The 18,191-nt window shown below is 42.9% G+C and overlaps 1 protein-coding gene across 6 annotated transcripts in view; it reads left to right on the top strand.

Moving 5' to 3' along the window:
- Ih (hyperpolarization activated cyclic nucleotide gated potassium channel Ih) overlaps positions 1–18,191 on the top strand; it is a 137,928-nt gene that overhangs the window by 102,873 nt on the left and 16,864 nt on the right. For 3 of the 6 annotated variants that reach the window (XM_065481233.1, XM_065481231.1, XM_065481229.1), the window contains exons 4-6: positions 10,030–10,193; positions 14,416–14,552; positions 17,014–17,151. In XM_065481233.1, the coding sequence (XP_065337305.1) occupies positions 10,030–10,193; positions 14,416–14,552; positions 17,014–17,151 (439 nt within the window). Of the gene's footprint in view, positions 1–10,029; positions 10,194–14,415; positions 14,562–17,013; positions 17,152–18,191 lie in introns of all 6 variants that reach the window. The other 3 variants (XM_065481232.1, XM_065481230.1, XM_065481228.1) reach the window with 1 other exon arrangement.

The raw sequence follows: 18,191 nt of genomic DNA, 5'->3' as shown, positions 1-18,191 counted from the left end.
CAATAGGTCTGGCTGGAGGAAAACACACGCTCTCTCTCACTACTCATCACCCGCGCCGCTGTTTATTTTCGCTCGCGTAACACATATTTTTCTCGGCTGGCCGAGTTGGCAAACAGAAAGAAAACAATCCTTTGGGCGGTGCCTGGATTTTCGTCAACAGGAGCCGTCGCGGCTTGCATGCACCACCCGTGTGCTCTCGATCCTTTGTCTCTCTTCCAGCACATCCAACAGAATGGTAAAAGAGCCGCTCACCAGCGTGGTGTATGTGTGTTTGCTTCCTCGGCGGCATGGGCAAATAAAATTACTCGCCGTGCGCCGAGGTGTTTGCGAACCGACAACTTTGATCTTCGCCCCCTTCGAGCCTCACTTTCACTTGTCCTCTCATTAGCGGCCATTTGGAGCTCAAATAGCGTTGTCGACCTGCAGCTCACTCTTTCTTCCATTCCTTTGACACGCTTTTTGGTGCTGGATTTAAACTATTCTCTTTTCCTCGATTGCAAACCACGGATGAATTACTAAAACAAAGCTTTTCCCCCATATTTGCAATATTGCACACCACAAAATCATTTTGAAATGCCGAATACTGTATACCTAATAGAAATAATGATATTTCCCCACCATGAAGCACACTTTATTGGTCAGATCTTGTTGAGAGGAATCGAAATCTTGCATGAAATTTTGACCAATGGCTGAATATTTGTAGAATTTTTTAATTTTAAACCACTCTTCTGTAAAATCAATTCAAACGACTGCTTACTGAAGCCAAAAATGCAAGCCATTTTCAGTTGTTGCCTTGTCTTTTTACTTAAGCATTTTAAGTGTCAATTACCCGCAAAAGTATTAATTTTTAACCTTTTATGCAAACATACAATGCCTATAAAGGGTTTAGCTTGCTACTTGTATTACCAAACGACTTAAGGAAATGATAAATTAACGATGCCACGCCCGAAGTTTTAACTCGCTAAGCCCCATGTGAGGTTTAATGTTTTATAACATGAGCGCAGAGAATCGTGGTAACTAAAATTCGCAGAAGCGTGGGCAATCTCTTTAACACGTACATAACACAATTTCAACAAACCCGGGGATTAATCTCTTTCCTTTGTGCAAAGACAAGTTTCACTGAAGCGAGCACAAAAACAGTGAAAAGCGAGACGCGTCCGAAATTCAAGGAATAGAATCCAGTTCTGCTCGTGCGCCTTTACAAATATTGAACGAGACAATATCAAATAAAATTTCACTTACGAGAGAGAGAGAGAGAGAGAGAGAGAGAGAGAGAGAGAGAGAGAGAGAGAGAGAGAGACACGAATTCACTGCCGCCAGGGATTACATGGCAAAAAATGCTGTCGCATGTAGGAGACATGAGATAATAAGAGTGTTTCCAGATTTGGAAAGCATCATCTAGTGTTTCTCGTATTGTGAAGATGGTCTCTGCTTGTAATCCAGTGAGTGGTTTCTGTTTCTTTATGAAATGCTTTTGGACCACCAGCCAAGTGAGATTATTCCCGGAATAAAGATAAAAGAGGTTCCAATATATTTGCTGCTCAAAGAAATGCCCGATTTTCAGACAGGACTCAAATCAAACTGTTTCTCTTTTTGGCACGAAATTGGGCTGGGCGAAATCCGGCCTAAATGGAGCGAGTATGCAGAAATACGCGCGCGCCGTGTCTGGCAATAATTCTTCATTTGAATGTCAAACCACGCGAAAGGGCCAAACGCAGTCTGACGTCAAAAGAAAAATCGATTGGACCTTTTATTTGTCTTATGCGAACAAACTTTCGGTGTAAAAACAAATAGGGAAGATAAAGAGCACAGATTTCCGGCTTTTTGCGTCATAGTGAATGCATATCTTTATACATATAAAGAATATATTCATTGAAACACAATTCTTTTGAAGGACCGTCACAAGAAAAAAATGACGCTTCTTTGTCAAAAAATACCTACAAAATAGTTCTCAAGGCGGATTATAAAGATTGAAATCAAGATGGAACAATTTAACGAAGGCGTGCAGATTTAAGCTCTCGCAGTAAAATTTCAATGTAATGGTAATTGAGTGGAGACTCGTATCCGTCGCTCAAAAAACAAAATTTTCCCCACAAAGGGAAGCAATAAACGTAGAGGAAAAATATGAAAGGAAGTCTCTTCCATCTGAAATATGTATGATTCGATGACTTGTTGCATTATTCACAGGCAAGAGGTCGCGATGAGAGGCCGCGTAATGGAAGAATATTCACTTTCTCTACCGCAAACCAAATCAAATTTGCATGGAGTTGAGAAAGAACGACGAGCGGAAACTTTTTCTTAATAAATATGCTACACAAAGGTTTGCAAGAAACTAATTTACAAAAATCAAATTTCCCGACCTTATTTCTGTAATGACGTTAGTTTTGAGACTTTATTTGAAAAATCAATGATTTGTGGGTGGAGGAGCGAAGGTCTTTGCTCAAAGCGAAAGAAGACGTTATTTATTTTTATTTTTTCATTGGCATGTTTTTCGGTGCATTTTCATCGTTTTTGGATATTGACGGCTTTCCGAATCGTGTTTAATTCTTAATTGTCTTTTTTCCACTTGTGGTTTGCAAACCTCATTTTGTACAAATTTGTACAAATAGCTAACATGTCCACGATTGGAAACAGATGGTAAGAAGCAGAAATATTGTATGCACATTTCAGTCGCCAAGCTGTTCACATTAACAGTTCTTCCGAATCGCCAAGCAGCCGCGTGCTCCATTTCAATTTTCCGCTCGTTATTCCTTCTTGACCCGATTCCGTAGCAAATGCACACGAGTGAGCACGATATATATAACAAAAGAGCACACAAAGCCGCAGGCCGCTAATTGCATAATTAAGATTCGCGAGCAGCACAATTAATATGAGGATAACGTCGACAGAAATTACCGTGGCGCAAATAGTACTTTTTGCCGTTCATTACTGCCGTTGTCGTGTGCTAGCATTAAATATTACACAGTGTAGCAGCAATGCACACTCATAAAGATTAGTGATCCATGAGTGAGCGACCGGCAGCGGGCGCGTTAGATTAGCGAGCAAACGATGACGAGTCTCTCTTTTGTGCCGTCGCCGAGATATTAGGCTCGCCCGCCACGCTTAAGCTCATTACCAAGCGGATGATGACATTTCGCACAAGCTCTACTTTGCCCGACTCTCGACGACTGCACCCCCGTCCTCGCGGGAATCATATCGCTCTTCTTGATTTGCTGATTTTCACAGAATTTTCTATTCACCCTGGTATAATTATGACATGGAGATGAAAATTTTGCTCTATAAAACTCATCAAAACTAAACGTATTGGAATGCTGATAAATTTTTAAAAAGAAACAGGAATAATGAGATATGACACTCAATGCCAATTTCTTAGAGGCAAATGCTTTTGTGTTTATTAGACAATATTTTTCTTTGGTTTGTGTAGTCCTGGAATAAATCTCCAGATGGTTTTCTCTCGACTTCCAAAAGCTTCATGGAGTAAATCGATCGGCGAGAAAAAAATTTTGCAGCGATAAATATTATTCATTTACTTCTTGTATTCCTGCCCTGTGTCTTGAATATAAATTTCTATTCAAATTGCTGCCTCCTTCCTTATTTTCCTCCTCGTCGTTATTGAAAAGGAAATTGAATGGAAGGTGGCCTCATTTCTACAATTTAAAAAATGCAACTCTCTGCAGGCTGATTCAAAAAGGCATATTTCAAGATTTTTTTGCCCGTGCTGCAGTGCCTTTGCTCCTGGAGGGGAAAAAACTCATTCAGCGCGATTGAATCTTTATTGCCTGTAAAAATGGATGCTGATAACAATTGAGAGTTTTATTAAATCCACGCTGAATGGCAAGAGAGCGAGCGAGCGAGGAACGGCAGGTGAGGCGTGGGGTTGCCAAGGGTGCACGTATTAAATGAACGACGGAACAGTCGGGGGCGGCCTGTTTGACCTACATTGCTCCGCTTGTACGTCTGTGTGTTTGGCAAGCGGCCAAATTCGGCGCGACCCACCAAGCGACGAGCTGTTGAGATGGACCAAAACAATCAAATGCTCTTCACTATTCTTGCTGGCGTAAGCAATTACAGCAGCAATAATTTTATTTTCTCATCAATTTGATTTTGATGTTTAAACAATCTAACTTTCATTAATTTAATTGATTGAAAAGGACATATTTCTAAAATCTTACCAAATTGCGTAACCCAAGTAGTTGTTGTTTGTTTCTTGTAAAAAAAAAATACGAACAACTGTGTAGAACTTGGCTTGAAAAAAAACTATTTTGTCCGTGTTCCTCTTTATTTTAACGGAGTTACTTGTTTATTGTATTATTTAAAGAATATAATAAATACAAACTTCAATATACCAGGCCAGTTTTGTGCAAGGTTTATGATTGTTTCAATTACGTGAAACAGGATTTTAATATATTTTTTCCATTCTTTTCCCAATTTATAAGCATGGATTCAATCACTAGAAGCATAATTTCACTAAATAATTTATTTTCTACAATGTAAACAAATCATTATGCGCTAAAGTATTTTTATTTATTTTAAATGCGAGAAACAGTTTTACCGGTTGTCAACAAGATTTAGATTAAACTCGAGGTGGAATAATTAAAAACTGGGGATGAAATGAGGCCAGCTCTCTCCTTGGAAGGTGGTTCGGAGGAAGGAGTATATGGCCAAGCGCCGTGTCAATGGCACACTGGCTGAGGCTGACACATTTCGGCAGAGGGGGCGGCTGCGAATGGTGGCCTATCTTGACGGAGCAACTTGCATGCACCTCATCACCATAAATCTACTTCCCCAATGGCTTCTGCGCCCAGATGCAGCCGGCGCTCTCTCGCAATTGATCGCGGGCACGAAGGCAGCGAACGCGTCGTTTCGTCGCGGCCTCAAGGACAAATTGAAAGTTTCCACTTTGTCGCACGACACAATTGGGCCTGCGAAAAAACTCTGATTGGACGGTTATTGATTTCTGTTTTCCATTTCTTGAGATACTTTATTTGTGACCGGAAAAGGCTCATTGTCAGTAATTGGAATGCAAAATAGAGGAAAGTCCGTTTAGACCATCCAGTGCATAAAATATGTAGAACATGAGATTTTCCATATGAGAATTATTTCAAACATTGTGCAGAAATGCTACTGGAATTTTTCGTTTATCCAATCTGAAAAGAGTTAAAAATAATATGAAACTTAATAAAACTGAAATAATCCTACTGTTTGGGATTGAAATTTTGAAGAAAATTTGTCTCCAGCGTTCTCGTACTGCATGGCTGTTTTGAATTAATTTTCCTGTACGTTATTATTTTTTGATTTTCCACAGTATTAACTTTACAATTTGACATTAACTAGAATATGGTAATTCCCCCCCTCCCCCTATACGTCTCGACTTTTTCCGCGCGACCGAGGATTCGCCCCCCGGCAACACCGGGGTGCACGGCCGCCTCGAGTTCGGGGCGTCCCCGTGACAGGTGGCAACCCTAGGGTGCGCGGCCGCCTCGACTTCGAGTGGTCCCCACTGCGTGTGGCAACCCTAGGGAGCGAGACCGCCATGGGTTCGGGCCGTCCCCGTGGCGTGCTGCAATCTTTGGGAGCGCGGCCGACTTAAGTTGGGTCCGGCCGTGTGGTGTCTGGCAACCCAAGAGTGCGCGGCCGCCTTGAGTTTTTGCCATCACTACGGCGTGCGGCAACCCTAGGAAGAGCGGCTGACTAAAGTTGGGGCCAGTCGTGTGGTGTCTGGCAACCCTAGAGTGCGCGGCCGCCTTTAGTTAGGGCAGTCTCTACGGCGTGTGGCAACCCTAGGAGTTGCGGCCGCATTGAGTTTGGCCGTCACTATAGCGTGTGGCAACCCTATGAAGCGCGGCCGACTTAAGTTGTGGCCGGTCCTGTGGTGTCTGGCAACCCTAGAGTGCGTGACCGCCTTTAGTTTTGGTCGTCCCGATGTTGTCTGGCAACCCTAAGAGGCGTGGAAGACTTAAGTGTTATGCGTCTGATGGGAGAGTGGCAACCCTAGGGTGGGCGGCCGCCTTGATTTTTGGGAGTCCCTACAGCGTGTGGCAACCCTATAGTGGTCGGCCGCCTTGAGTTCGGGCAGTCTCTACGGCGTGTGGCAACCCTAGGGAGCGAGACCGCCTCAAGTTTGGGCCGTCTCCGTGGCGTGCGGCAACCTTTGGGAGCGCGGCCGACTTAAGTTGGGTCCGGTCGTGTGGTGTCTGGCAACCCTAGAGTGCGCGGCCGTCTTGACTTTGGGCGGTCTCTACGGCGTGTGGCAACCCTAGGGTGGGCGGCCACGTTGAGTTTTGGCAATCTCTATGACATGTGGCAACCCTAGGAGGCGTGGCAGACTTAAGTGTTAGGCGTTTGATGGGAGAGTGGCAACCCTAGGGGGGCAGCTGACTCCAGTTGGGGGTAGCTACGAGGATGCGGCCGCCCCACTCGGGTGCCAGACAAAACTTAAGTGTTAGGCGTTTGATGGGAGAGTGGCAACCCTAGGGGGGCAGCTGACTCCAGTTGGGGGTAGCTACGAGGATGCGGCCGCCCCTCTCGGGTGCCAGACAAAACTTATTGGCGAACTCTGGGGATATGGCAACCCTAGGGGGGCAGCTGACTCCAGTTGGGGGTAGCTACGAGGATGCGGCCGCCCTGCGGCGTCATTTTCTACGACCCCGCGCTAATGCCGACGCGAATTTCGGCTCGATCGGAGCTTCCGTTACGCATCTAACCCCGGGGGGTGGCAACTTCGGGGCCCCGCCACGCCCCTTTCCCGCAATTTCCGACTCCGGTTCTCCGTGCTCGCCTCGGCCGCCTCCACCACCTTCGCGAATCTCGCGCCGATCCCATGAATCGCCCCGCGGGTGCCCCTCGTTCGCGGGGCTTCCGAGCGCCCCTCGGACGACGCCGGGCTCCCGCGACGACGGCGCCCGACTCCGCGACCCGCGCGCCGCGGCCCGCGCGAACTTCGGCCCGATCGGCGCGGCCGTTCCGCGGCCACCCCCGGGAGCGGCGACTTCGGGGCCCCGTCGCGCCCCTTTCCCGCGCCCGGCGACCCCGGATCCCTATGCACGTCTTGCTCGCCTCGGCCGTCTCTTCCACCACCGCGAATTTCGCGCCGATCCGACGACCCTCCCCGCGGGCGCCCCTCGTTCGCGGGGCTCCCGGGCGCCCCGCGGACTGTTGCGGGGCGAACGCGCCCGCGCGGCGGCCACCCGGGTCGCCGCCGGTGCCGCCCGCCGAATCGCGGCCCGATCGGCGCTGCCGTTCCGCGGCCGCCCCCGGGAGCGGCGACTTCGGGGCCCCGCCGCGCCCCCTTCCCGCGCCCGGCGACCCCGGGTCCCTATGCTCGTCCGGCTCGCCTCGGCCGCCTCCGGCGCCCCCGCGAATCTCGCGCCGATCCGCCGACCCGCCCCGCGCGTCTGCCTCCTTCGCGGGGCTCCCGGGGGCCCCGCGGACTTTTGCGGGGCGAACGCGCCCGCGCGGCGGTTTTCGGAGCGTGCCCCGGAGCCGCCCACCGAATTCGGGCCCGATCGTTAGACGAAAGTTTTTTCGGGGGTGGTTTTCACCCCCTTCGGGGCGCGTCACGCCCGCGCCCCCATTCGCGAAAACGCTCGCGGGGACCTCCCCGGCAATCCTACGTCGCTAACAAAAATTCGAATTTTTCGATTTTTATTGTTTTTTTAATATATAGTAGGATTTTGCTTTTTGTTATATTTTGTTGATCTCAAATTTTAACAAACACTGCACTGATATAATTTTTTTAGAATTTCTATTCATGCATGGCACAAAATATCAATCCTCTTTCGAAATCAAGAGGCTGGCTTAAAGCGCTTTTAATATTTTAGTTTATGAAACCAGGGTGCTTAAAGTTCAGCTTTCTATTCACTGGCTATTTCCAAATATCATTGTTGCTAGGTGCAAACAAAACAAACGCACCAAAATGGGCTTCCACCATTATTGTTTGAGCTCTTTGGCAAGCGGTGGAAAGCTAATCCAGCGGAATTTCACGGCGTGCATTCGGATAAATTGCCGTGCAAACAATCTAGCGAAAAGTTGGTCTTGCACTCACTCCACTGACACCGCCGAGAGTCTGCCAGCTTCTCGTCTGACTTATTCGCCCTGCCCGCCTAATATTTGCATAAACCCAAAACAAACAGCGCCGTGTTTGCTCTGTAACTGTAGATTATTATCATTATTCCATCAAGAGTTTCCAGCCCCAGGAAAACGTAGAAACACATTCCAATTTTGCCTCGCGACAACGCCATATTTCTCCCTCACTCGTTTCGCAAGAGTAACGATTAGCTCTCATTTTAGTACTTCCAGTTTCGACCGTAAAATGTTTACGACTGATTTGGTGGCGCTTTGTATTGAAATGATCGTGACGAGATATTGGTGGCACATCTCGGGGGTAGTTGCTTTTATATTTAAAATATATATTACTGTTTATTTCTCATGAAAGCTGAATAACGAGTAATCCTTTAAATATTTAATGTAGTTAAAACTTATTATTAGCATTTAAAAGCAATCTTCAACATTGACGTTTTATTTGATTAAGGAATCCAAGGAATCGAACAAAAAAAATGTAATTTAAATAAACACAATAAAGTAGGAACTATTCGGCCGCGTTCTAAGTAAGTTGCGGATTTGGTAAGGTTTGTGTTGTTCTTTTCACAATAAAGTAGATAGGATGAAAAATTCGATAGATTCAAATCTTTACATATGAAATTTGATACATCACATTTTCGTCTGGTTGTTGCTCCTCATCCTCAAGATTTTTAATTTTTCCGTGTTTAACAATTATTGCTAGTTTGTTCAAGAAACCTTTCTAGACTTTCCCATTTCTTAAAACCCTCTACAATATTTTCCCGCAGTAATATATTCTCTCAATTTAAAACGTCAAGAGGTTTTTGTAAAAGCAAAATTTGCGATTATAATAAACTGTCTAGACGTTATTTCAGTCCAGCGCTGCCAAATTATAATTGGGAGGTGATGACACTCTTAGCCTCTCGAGAGTGTGCAAAAACAAGCGTCGTCGGCAGTCGTCGGCACCACATGATAATTGATGAAAACAGCCGAGCGTTTTATTAGGCGCTGTTTGGGCAGGCACGGAGCGAAAGCTGCTCTTGAAAAGTACGGAGTGAGCAGCCGGCGTTTTAATATTTATCCGTGCATGAGTTTATCTCTTTGCTGACGACGTCAAGTGGCGCTCGAGAGCAGAATTCGCTCCTTTCTCCCGCCGCTCGCGGTCCAGAACACGCAAATGCACACGGGTTTTTGCCGCCGCCGACGCCGCAGGCCGGCATAAAAAATTGAGAGGGCCAACTTGCTGACCAAAGCCCTAGCTTGCACAAATTCTGCTGTGAATAGCACGCATACCCGCCGCTGGACAACCGGGCTGGAATCCGCGCGCGGATTAAGCAGATTAAGTTTTATTTGCAGCGATGAGCCCCGCTTTTCAAGTTCAGCCTCCGCAATGGAGATTCAGATGCTTAAAGAGAGGTCAAAATTGTTTTTAGTTGGACGAGGATCAATAAAACGGAACTTGGTAGACTAGTGGTTGGAATTTACAAGAAGTTAATATCGAGGATTGAGCCGTCATCGTGAATGAGAAACAATTCTACCTCCACGAAACAGAAAAAGTACTGTAGAATGGACAAGTGACTTCTTTTTATTATTTCCATGAACTTCGTCACCAGCGTTTATTTCAAATGATCTTTAACTGAAATCTTTTGTAACTTAAAAGCACCCTCCTGGCGCACTTAGCAAATAATAACAGCGGGGAAATAATTGTTGTTTGTAACTATACTGGAGTCGCGTGAGTCGTCGTTGGCTTTATTCTAATTAAGTGTAGTTATGCAGCAAAGTTCACAACTACGTCGCGCAGGTTGCATACCCTGGGAAGCTCCGTGAACAATCACGAGCACGTAATATTATTCATTTTGTCGCTACTTTGGCGTTGTAGTTACACCCGCAATTTGCATTGTCATAGAATTTGCTTGTGAATAATTTAACCACACGGAAACTAGAGAGTAATTTGCGTTTTACTTGTTTCAGATTTTACTGGGACCTGTGTATGCTGCTGTTATTGGTAGCGAACCTTATCATCCTGCCAGTTGCCATCTCGTTCTTCAATGATGATCTTAGCACGCGGTGGATTGCCTTTAACTGTCTCTCAGACACCATCTTTCTCATAGACATCGTCGTCAACTTCCGCACTGGTGAGCCCAATTAACAGAGTCAAATGAAAAATCCTGAGATGAAACGAGCCGCCGTCAATGGGATCAAGCGGCAATCATCGCGTTCTGTGCACGAAGTTGTTCGTCAACTGCCTCATTGAAACATTTTGCGGTTGTGCGGTGTAGGAGTGAGAGCAGACGATATGGGTAGACAGAGCAGCGGGCACACGCAAATACCAGGCTTTGCTAGATGTGGGATGGAATCCACGCTGCACAGCTCTCAATTCAAAACAGGACAGTAACTTGGCTTTGCAAAAACATTGAATGTAGCACACAGTAGGATTATTTGTTCATAAGATAGAACTCAAATAAAAAGACGTACTTGTCTTGCTGCGTTTCGCTGAGTCAGTTAATTTTGGAGGCCATTAAGCTGCTGATCAAAATGGCAAATAAAAGAGCAATACGAAAAACCAACCTGCTGCTGCTCTGGGGGTGAATTTTAACGAGCTGCCATGGCCTGATGCTTGAATTTTGAGGATGACTGCGTGTATATGTAGGTATCAGAAATCGCTCAGTGCGACCGCCTTTCAAGCTCAATGTAGCGAAAGGAAGTACTTGCTATACGTTCCTCTGGGAGGTCTGAATATAAAAGGAATGTGGAGGCGGAATCATTTCTGTTCAGCCCGTCCGCCTGCCAGCCTTTGATACTTATTTCAAAAGCTCGCCACCGCCGCCGCCGCCGCCGACTTGATGCGAATGAGATAGAGTGTGTGCACACAAAATGTGCGTGCGGAGGGTACACGCAGCGCCGTGCTTCTCACACGTACGGCAATTAGCAGCAGACCTAATGACGAGCTCTCGTGGCTAATTTCAAAAACCAAAAGGGACGGAAAATGAATCACTCCTTGCGTCATTTTCTTCTCGTCTTTTTATGAGCGAGTAAATTTACATCAAACAGTGGGCTGACAATTATTTCAACTTTTTAATTTGGCATATCATTGACTCCTAGAAATAAAGTATAAAAATTAGTATTTATATGATTTAAAAATTTACAAAAAAAAACTCTTACATATCCAAAATTATGTTTAGCATGAAGGGCGGTTGAGTGAAAATCGAAAGTGAAAGAATCTAAATTTGTTATCTTTTTGCATGCCTCATCAGCATTAGTACTTGAGATGCAATCGAAATCCATGCCAAAGTATTAGCTTTGTGAGATTTTCAATCACGGGTCTTTGAAAACGATTAATAATACTTAAACGGTAAGCACAAATCAAAAAGGGGACAAGTGACGTAGCAACGGTGTCACCACATAACTCTCCTTGCGAGTTAACTCCCGCCTCTAGGAAATTTTCGTTTCCCCAAAAAACCATCCATTATTATTCTATATAACCAAAAGCTTTTCCAACTAATGAAATTACTTGTAATTTAGAATTAACAAATGGTCTTCTAAATTTCATCAATAGCCTGAGTTTGTATTTTTCTGTTTTCAACATCGAAAATACTTCTTCCTCCATCACGAATAATGTAGAGTAGCTGCTAAAGAAGTTAGAAGCATGTGTAACATTTGAGCGAAAAAATATGAAAATTGGTCAATTTATACCTAATTCTCAAAATTCAAACGTTCAAGATCATTTAGGTTTATGTCTGTTTTAATTTGCGACCACAAAACAAAGCTTGAAGTGCGTAGAAGTGTTAAATTCTGCTTCTGTAACAAGCCGTGCGTATTGAACTTTCTACTTGTATAATCTGCAATAATTACTCAATTGGCAGCGTGAGCCTGTTGTCGAAATTGCACAGCGGAACGCGCCCTATTAACGCCGCTACATTCACGCGCTTGTTGCTCTGCGGCGACAATTAGAAGTGACGTTCCAACCCGCTCATTACGCAGCTTGCTGCCGTAAACGCGCGCGTTACCTTCTGCTTTACGGCTCAGCGTTTCCACCCGGCAAAACTACGCTATTTTGGAAATCACTTTGGCCCAACGAAGGCGCGCACGGCAGGCGTTTATGGAATGTTTAATGAGCTGCTGCTGCCGTTGGCTCATTTGAATATTGCTCAAGTGCTTTTCTATATTATTAAGCGCGCTCGAGTTGCAAAGCTCAAGTGAATTTGCTCTCTGCAGCTATTATACGGCAGCCTAAATGACCTGTTACTCTGCTCTGAAATTATATTCAAATAGAATTAAAAACTCATTATTTCCCTTGTGCTTCTGTTCATAGACGAACGCTGTTCCATTTTCTGAAAGATTGTTTGCCATAAAAACATTTGTGTTGCGCAATTACTACCCGTGTTTTGTTATTTCCTCAATTTTCGCTCCATATTACGGGTGTAGTAATCAAAACTCAATATCACTCTAAGAATTACTTTCAAAATTTTATAATTTAAATCAGGTCACTTTTATAATTTGAGTTTCTATTGAGTATATAGAGATTTATATTATTCCCTCGCTAATGAAAGGTAGCCGAGTGGCTAGCAAGAACGCATACCACGCCCTCTGTGCAAACTTAACATTTACCTCTCGCGTATCTTATCCTATTTTTCATTACGCTGGCAAGGGATTATTTCCTGATAAAGAACGCTCGCAAAATAAAAGTTTATGAAAACGAAGAGTGTTTGAAAAACAGACCGACGCTCCCTGAAACTTCCTGCCTCTGTGTACCTTTAATCTGAGGATAACCTCATCACAGCTCTTTTTGTGGTGTTTAATTTTGAAAAAATGTCCCACGCTAAAATTACGAGGCTAAAATTTTATTTTTATATAAAGTCTAAACGCACTTTTTGCTTCATCTTGCTTTTAAAAATGCCAGCTTTTCTCAATGGAATAAAACGGCGTTAACTGTCATATAATTTGTTATGCCAAAACTTCGAAAACATTTGCGTGAATTTTAATATTTTTAAAATTGACTGAAATACATGTTGCTAGAACCCATCTGGTACGTTTAATAAAATAGAATTTTCAAAAGAGGTGATACAATTGAAAGACAGCGACCATTAAGATAAATGATGGGAATCTCCAGCTAGAGGTAAAAAGGCCTTGTTTACGTCAGTTATCGCAGGCAATTATTGTTTTTATAGGTGTTAATTTCACATATGTAAATAAAAAATAAGAACTCTGCCTCCTGCCATCAAATAGGTAATATAATTTTCGGGACAGATGCTTAGAAGCAATTTCAATTAGTTTTTGGGACAGATGGCGTCGCCGTTCCTCGTCCGCTAATCCGCGCATTGGTTCTTTTTGTCACGTCGCCGTTGCCGAATGGTTGCTTTTTGCCTACATAAAGGGTGCTGCTTGCCTCTGGCAGGCGATATCGGTTCCAATGAGGAGGGCCAAGTGCGACTTTTTGCTTATCATGCAAATGCAATTATGTGTGCTGTTGGGCCAACAATGTTGGTGATAAATGACCTCGTTGAGGGCGAGAGTGAAAACCTTGATGATTTATATTGTGAGTGCGCACTTTCTGCTGACTTAAAGCGACGCCGCCCGCCGCAGTTTATTTCGGGCGCATGCTGATATTATTCAATTACCTGGAATCATTAATATGCAAATTGGGCAAATTGCACCGGATTGGCTGCGCCGCCCAAGGGATTCGCCGGATTAAGGGGCGCGGCGAGAACTATGGAGCGCAATTTAATTGGATCAACGTTTCAGCTGTTAAACCCGCGAAATAATAGACCGCTAATTCATATATTCTGCGATAATTGAGGACTCGATGTAATTAACGTGGAATTTCAAATGAACCTTGTTTGAATTTTCCGCTCGCACGATCGATATGTGTATAGAGTATAAACATCATAGTAAAGCAACAAAACTACCTGATACAGTTTCATCGCATATCAACAGCAAGTAATTTACACTGGGTTGTTCTTGCATATAACTTAGAAAAACTGAACATTTAAATATTTTTCCAATGAGTAGCTTAAATTTAGCTTGTGCAAATATATATTATATAATTTCCTCAAAAAATTAACCAATATCAATCGATGAGCAGTGTCTGCTTATTGAAGATTGAGATTTATTTCCCTGAAAGAAGAATTTCCTTCGGGGTCACAAGCTAAACACGATAAAAAAAAAATCGAAATCATAAATTTGAGAGGTATTCGGAATTTTTGTGTTGATTATTCCAATTGATTTATTCAATAACTTGGCCAACGATGCTCAATGTTAATAAGCATCAAGGTTACCCTGCATATATCCTCCTTAATTTGGCGTTAAGAAATATTTGAAAGGGGCCACTAACTAAATGTTTGTTTTGTGTGTCCACAGGTATTATGCAACAAGACAACGCAGAGCAAGTTATTTTGGACCCTAAGTTAATCGCGAGACATTACCTTAGAACGTGGTTTTTCTTGGACCTCATCAGTTCGATACCTTTAGATTATATATTTCTCATCTTCAATCAGGTGAGCAAGGTAGGACATTCATTGGCGCCGTCATCTCTACCCCTGCCCGCCCTTGATGTGGTCATGCTTCATAAACCAAACCAAATATTTAATAAGAGATGCAAGCTCAATAGCTACGTGTCACCAGCTGCAGTTTCACTCTAGAATCTGTGTTCCCAGTTAGATCAGAAATAGACTTTAAATGATACAAATGAGCTAATGATATCATAGTTGAATTTAAATTGCCAGTTTGTCCACACAAGCGTAATAAAAGCTCTTAAAGTAGAATTCCCACGCTTGTGAAGATATTAAAATTGCTTTTGGAAATTCTTGAATTACAACAGTTCTCTTGGAATAGTAAGAACGTTTCGTTGACACCTTAAAGAGTACTTTTTAAAAAGCATATCCCTAAAATTTGATATTAGTGTGTTATATGTAGTTTGTGTGTGTAGAGCGAACGCCCGCTTCCTTGCAAATAGCAAGTGTGTGCGTGCTGCTCATTATCTAATTGCATGCCGGAGCCAGCTTAGATGAATTGCGTGTAAAAAGTAGAGTTGTTGCAAAATTAAAAAAAAAAACGCGCAAGGCTGAGATACTCTGCCTTGGTCAGGTGTGCACAGAGGTTTCTCCTTACGCTTGTCTGTACTTGAAGAATGGGTTACAAAATATATAACTATGTGTGCATGCCAGTAAGAAATGAGAGAGTAACTTGCAAGCACATTGCTCGTTTCACGCGTCTGTTCCTACAACTACAGAACCTGCCCGTAGCTGTTGCAGGGACACATCATAACGGTGTCGAGCGAAAAGATCGATAGGTGTGGAGTGGAAAGATCCAATTCTTTGAAAAATATTTTTTGAAAGCCACAAATTTTTGCAAATTTCATTCATTCCACTAATTTAAAAATAATTAGCAGCAAAAAAAGGTAGAAGTAGAAACATAAAATTTGATTCACATTCATTTTTAAAAAAACCAACATTGAAGAACTCTTTAACGTTAATTCGGCTTGGCATCAAGGAATCTGAGGTTTCTAGAAAAATATTAATTAATTAATAAAAAAAAATAATTTTGAGCCTTCAAAGCGTTTGATTTGATGTAAAATTATTGGAACTAGAACTGTACGAACTGTCTGGATGCAGCTCGCTTTTAATTTCCAACTCCAAACGAAACAGTCACTTTGATACGTTTATTCCGCACCAGTATGTCGGTAGACCCGCTTGCATAATTCTCTCTCAGTCAGTCGGATGGTAGTGTAGTGGCAGTAGTTCGCTTTTTGCTTGCTCACTGGCGACGCTATTTATGAAAATGTACGTACACCAGGAGCGCAAACAACCATAGAAACAACATTCTTTAGAGATATATACCGACCCTCATGATAGCCGGCCGAGCGATGAAGCGTTCAAGTGGGGCGCACGTTGTGCCATATCGCGGTAATTGCTATTGCTGGATGAATTTTTCAGCCAGCGAGGTCAACAAACCCCGCGTTGAACGTTTCACTGGCTGCTGCATTCTCACACACGATCCCTTTGTTCAGTACCTTGAATTCGATAAGTGTTTCCCAAAAGTTTTGAGCTGTTGGATTAATTTATAGATGTTATACCAAAGCTGAGTGTTCGCCCGCCAGTCAATGTTTTAATTTTTAACTTTCCACTTACGATGGAGTTAGATGTATACCTACGTTTTAGATTAATCGTTTTTATTGGTGTTTTCCCTTGAGTGTTCTCCAAACGGCGCCAATAATGTCATAGCTTTGTTGTATTTATTATACATAGGTATAAACTTTATTACATATTTGTCAACAATTTCAATTTTTATTTATTTTCAAAGAAATGAACACTTTTGCCGCGAAGTTAGAAATTCAAGGACATGAATAGAATAAAATCTCTACCAAACACGATCTTTCACACAGTTACATTGAAAGATGGGCTTCTAGGAATTTGCGCAGTGACGTTAAACAAAAACATAGAATTTTCGTGCTTTCTTTATGAAATATAATTTTTATTCAAATTGTAAAACATGACGCACTTTGTTATTTTTAGAAGCCTCATCTTTGAAGTGTTTCAATTGCGAATGTGCCAAAATTGTATGGTAGTATTTATCAAGAATTGTATTCTCTTTTCGGCTATAAAACCAGAACAATCGAAAGATCAATTAAGAAATGATGAATGCTAGCCTATAAGTGCAGATTAAACGCGAAGGAGCGTGTGCACAAAAATTAATTCTTCCTTTTATTGGCACATTCGGCAAAAGCACCACTTCTTGGCATACAAGACGCCAAGTAAGAGGAAAAATCCACTCTCGGATTATTTTCTGCTGATGAAATCAGTCGACGCCACAGTCACACAAAATCGGCTTTGACTCGGCTTCCAATTCTCTTTTCCGTTTGCACGTGTAAGCTTCCGATTTGCTGCACGTCGTTTTTGATTTCGTGCCCTGCGCCAAGTGGAGCAATTTTGATGACGCCGTGTGTTTTCTTTGCGACAGGATTTCAGTGAAAGTTTCCAAATCCTTCACGCGGGCCGAGCGCTGCGCATCCTGCGACTCGCCAAGCTGCTGAGTTTGGTGCGTCTGCTGCGACTGTCAAGACTCGTGAGATATGTTAGCCAATGGGAAGAAGTATACGTAAGCATTACCAACCCTTTCTACACACCTTGTCTCTCTTTTATAATTATTCAAGTTGCGGTTTCTGTTGTTTCTCTCTTTCTCTCCAGTACTTATCATTATTGCTGCCGACCTTTTTATAGAAAATTTATCTGTTGATAAACTCTCTCTTGAGACGTTTCCTCCTTTTAATATCGTATTTTTGGTTCGTTTCAATTCGCTCATCGGCCATTTTCATTTGTCTCTCTGCTACTATTTCACCGTTACTATTTATATTTGACTGTCTTCTCTGCAGTTTTATATATTATACTCTGTGTGTATGTGTCGGTTATTTGAATGAACCTTTTTATTATCTCTCTCTATATATATATATATATATTTACGAACCGAGTTGCGATTGACAGTATCATATTTGCGTTCTATATTCTGCATTTCTGGTTTCTTTCATACTATATATATTCAATCATGTGCATTCGGCATTCTCTCGTAGCCTGAAAAAATTAAATATATTGCAACCGATCATCTCTCTGTGCTCAGGCAGTCATTTGATGGTTTCTGGCTTTTTCCTTTGGTTTCTTTGTTGATCTCAGCGTCGGAACCATGATTATTAATTATTTTCAGGATGGAACTATGTGTTTATGTTTAGTATTGTAGTGTTCTTTAAATGTGTACGTTAGAGTGAACGATCGGAGAAATTTGAGTTTCACGAATTTGGCAAACGACCGAGGATAAACTATTAGAAAATAATTAGCCGAGTCCCATCTTGCAGAGAAAATGGCAACAGATTGATTTTAGTTTTCATTTCGATCAAAGTAGTTTAAGTATTCACTCACTTCCTCGGCTCTGAGTGAGTTGATTTGTTTGTTTGTTTGTGTGTGCAAAAGAAGTGAGGGGAGCAAAAGAAAAGTTTGTCTCGGAGATAAAACGCGCGAGCAGGAAAACAAAGACAAGCTCGCAATAATTTACTCGCCGACAAGCACGAATGATTCATTTTGCAAACGAAAAGCCTTTTCTTTAGCTCACCTCGCCTGCCGGGCACCCGCGCAAAATTCACGGCTTCA

The sequence above is a fragment of the Cloeon dipterum genome, chromosome 2, assembly GCF_949628265.1.
Source record: "Cloeon dipterum chromosome 2, ieCloDipt1.1, whole genome shotgun sequence".
Lineage (NCBI taxonomy): Eukaryota > Metazoa > Arthropoda > Insecta > Ephemeroptera > Baetidae > Cloeon > Cloeon dipterum.
Note: the sequence above shows the minus strand (reverse complement) of the source record. Positions and strands in the feature narration are given on the sequence as shown.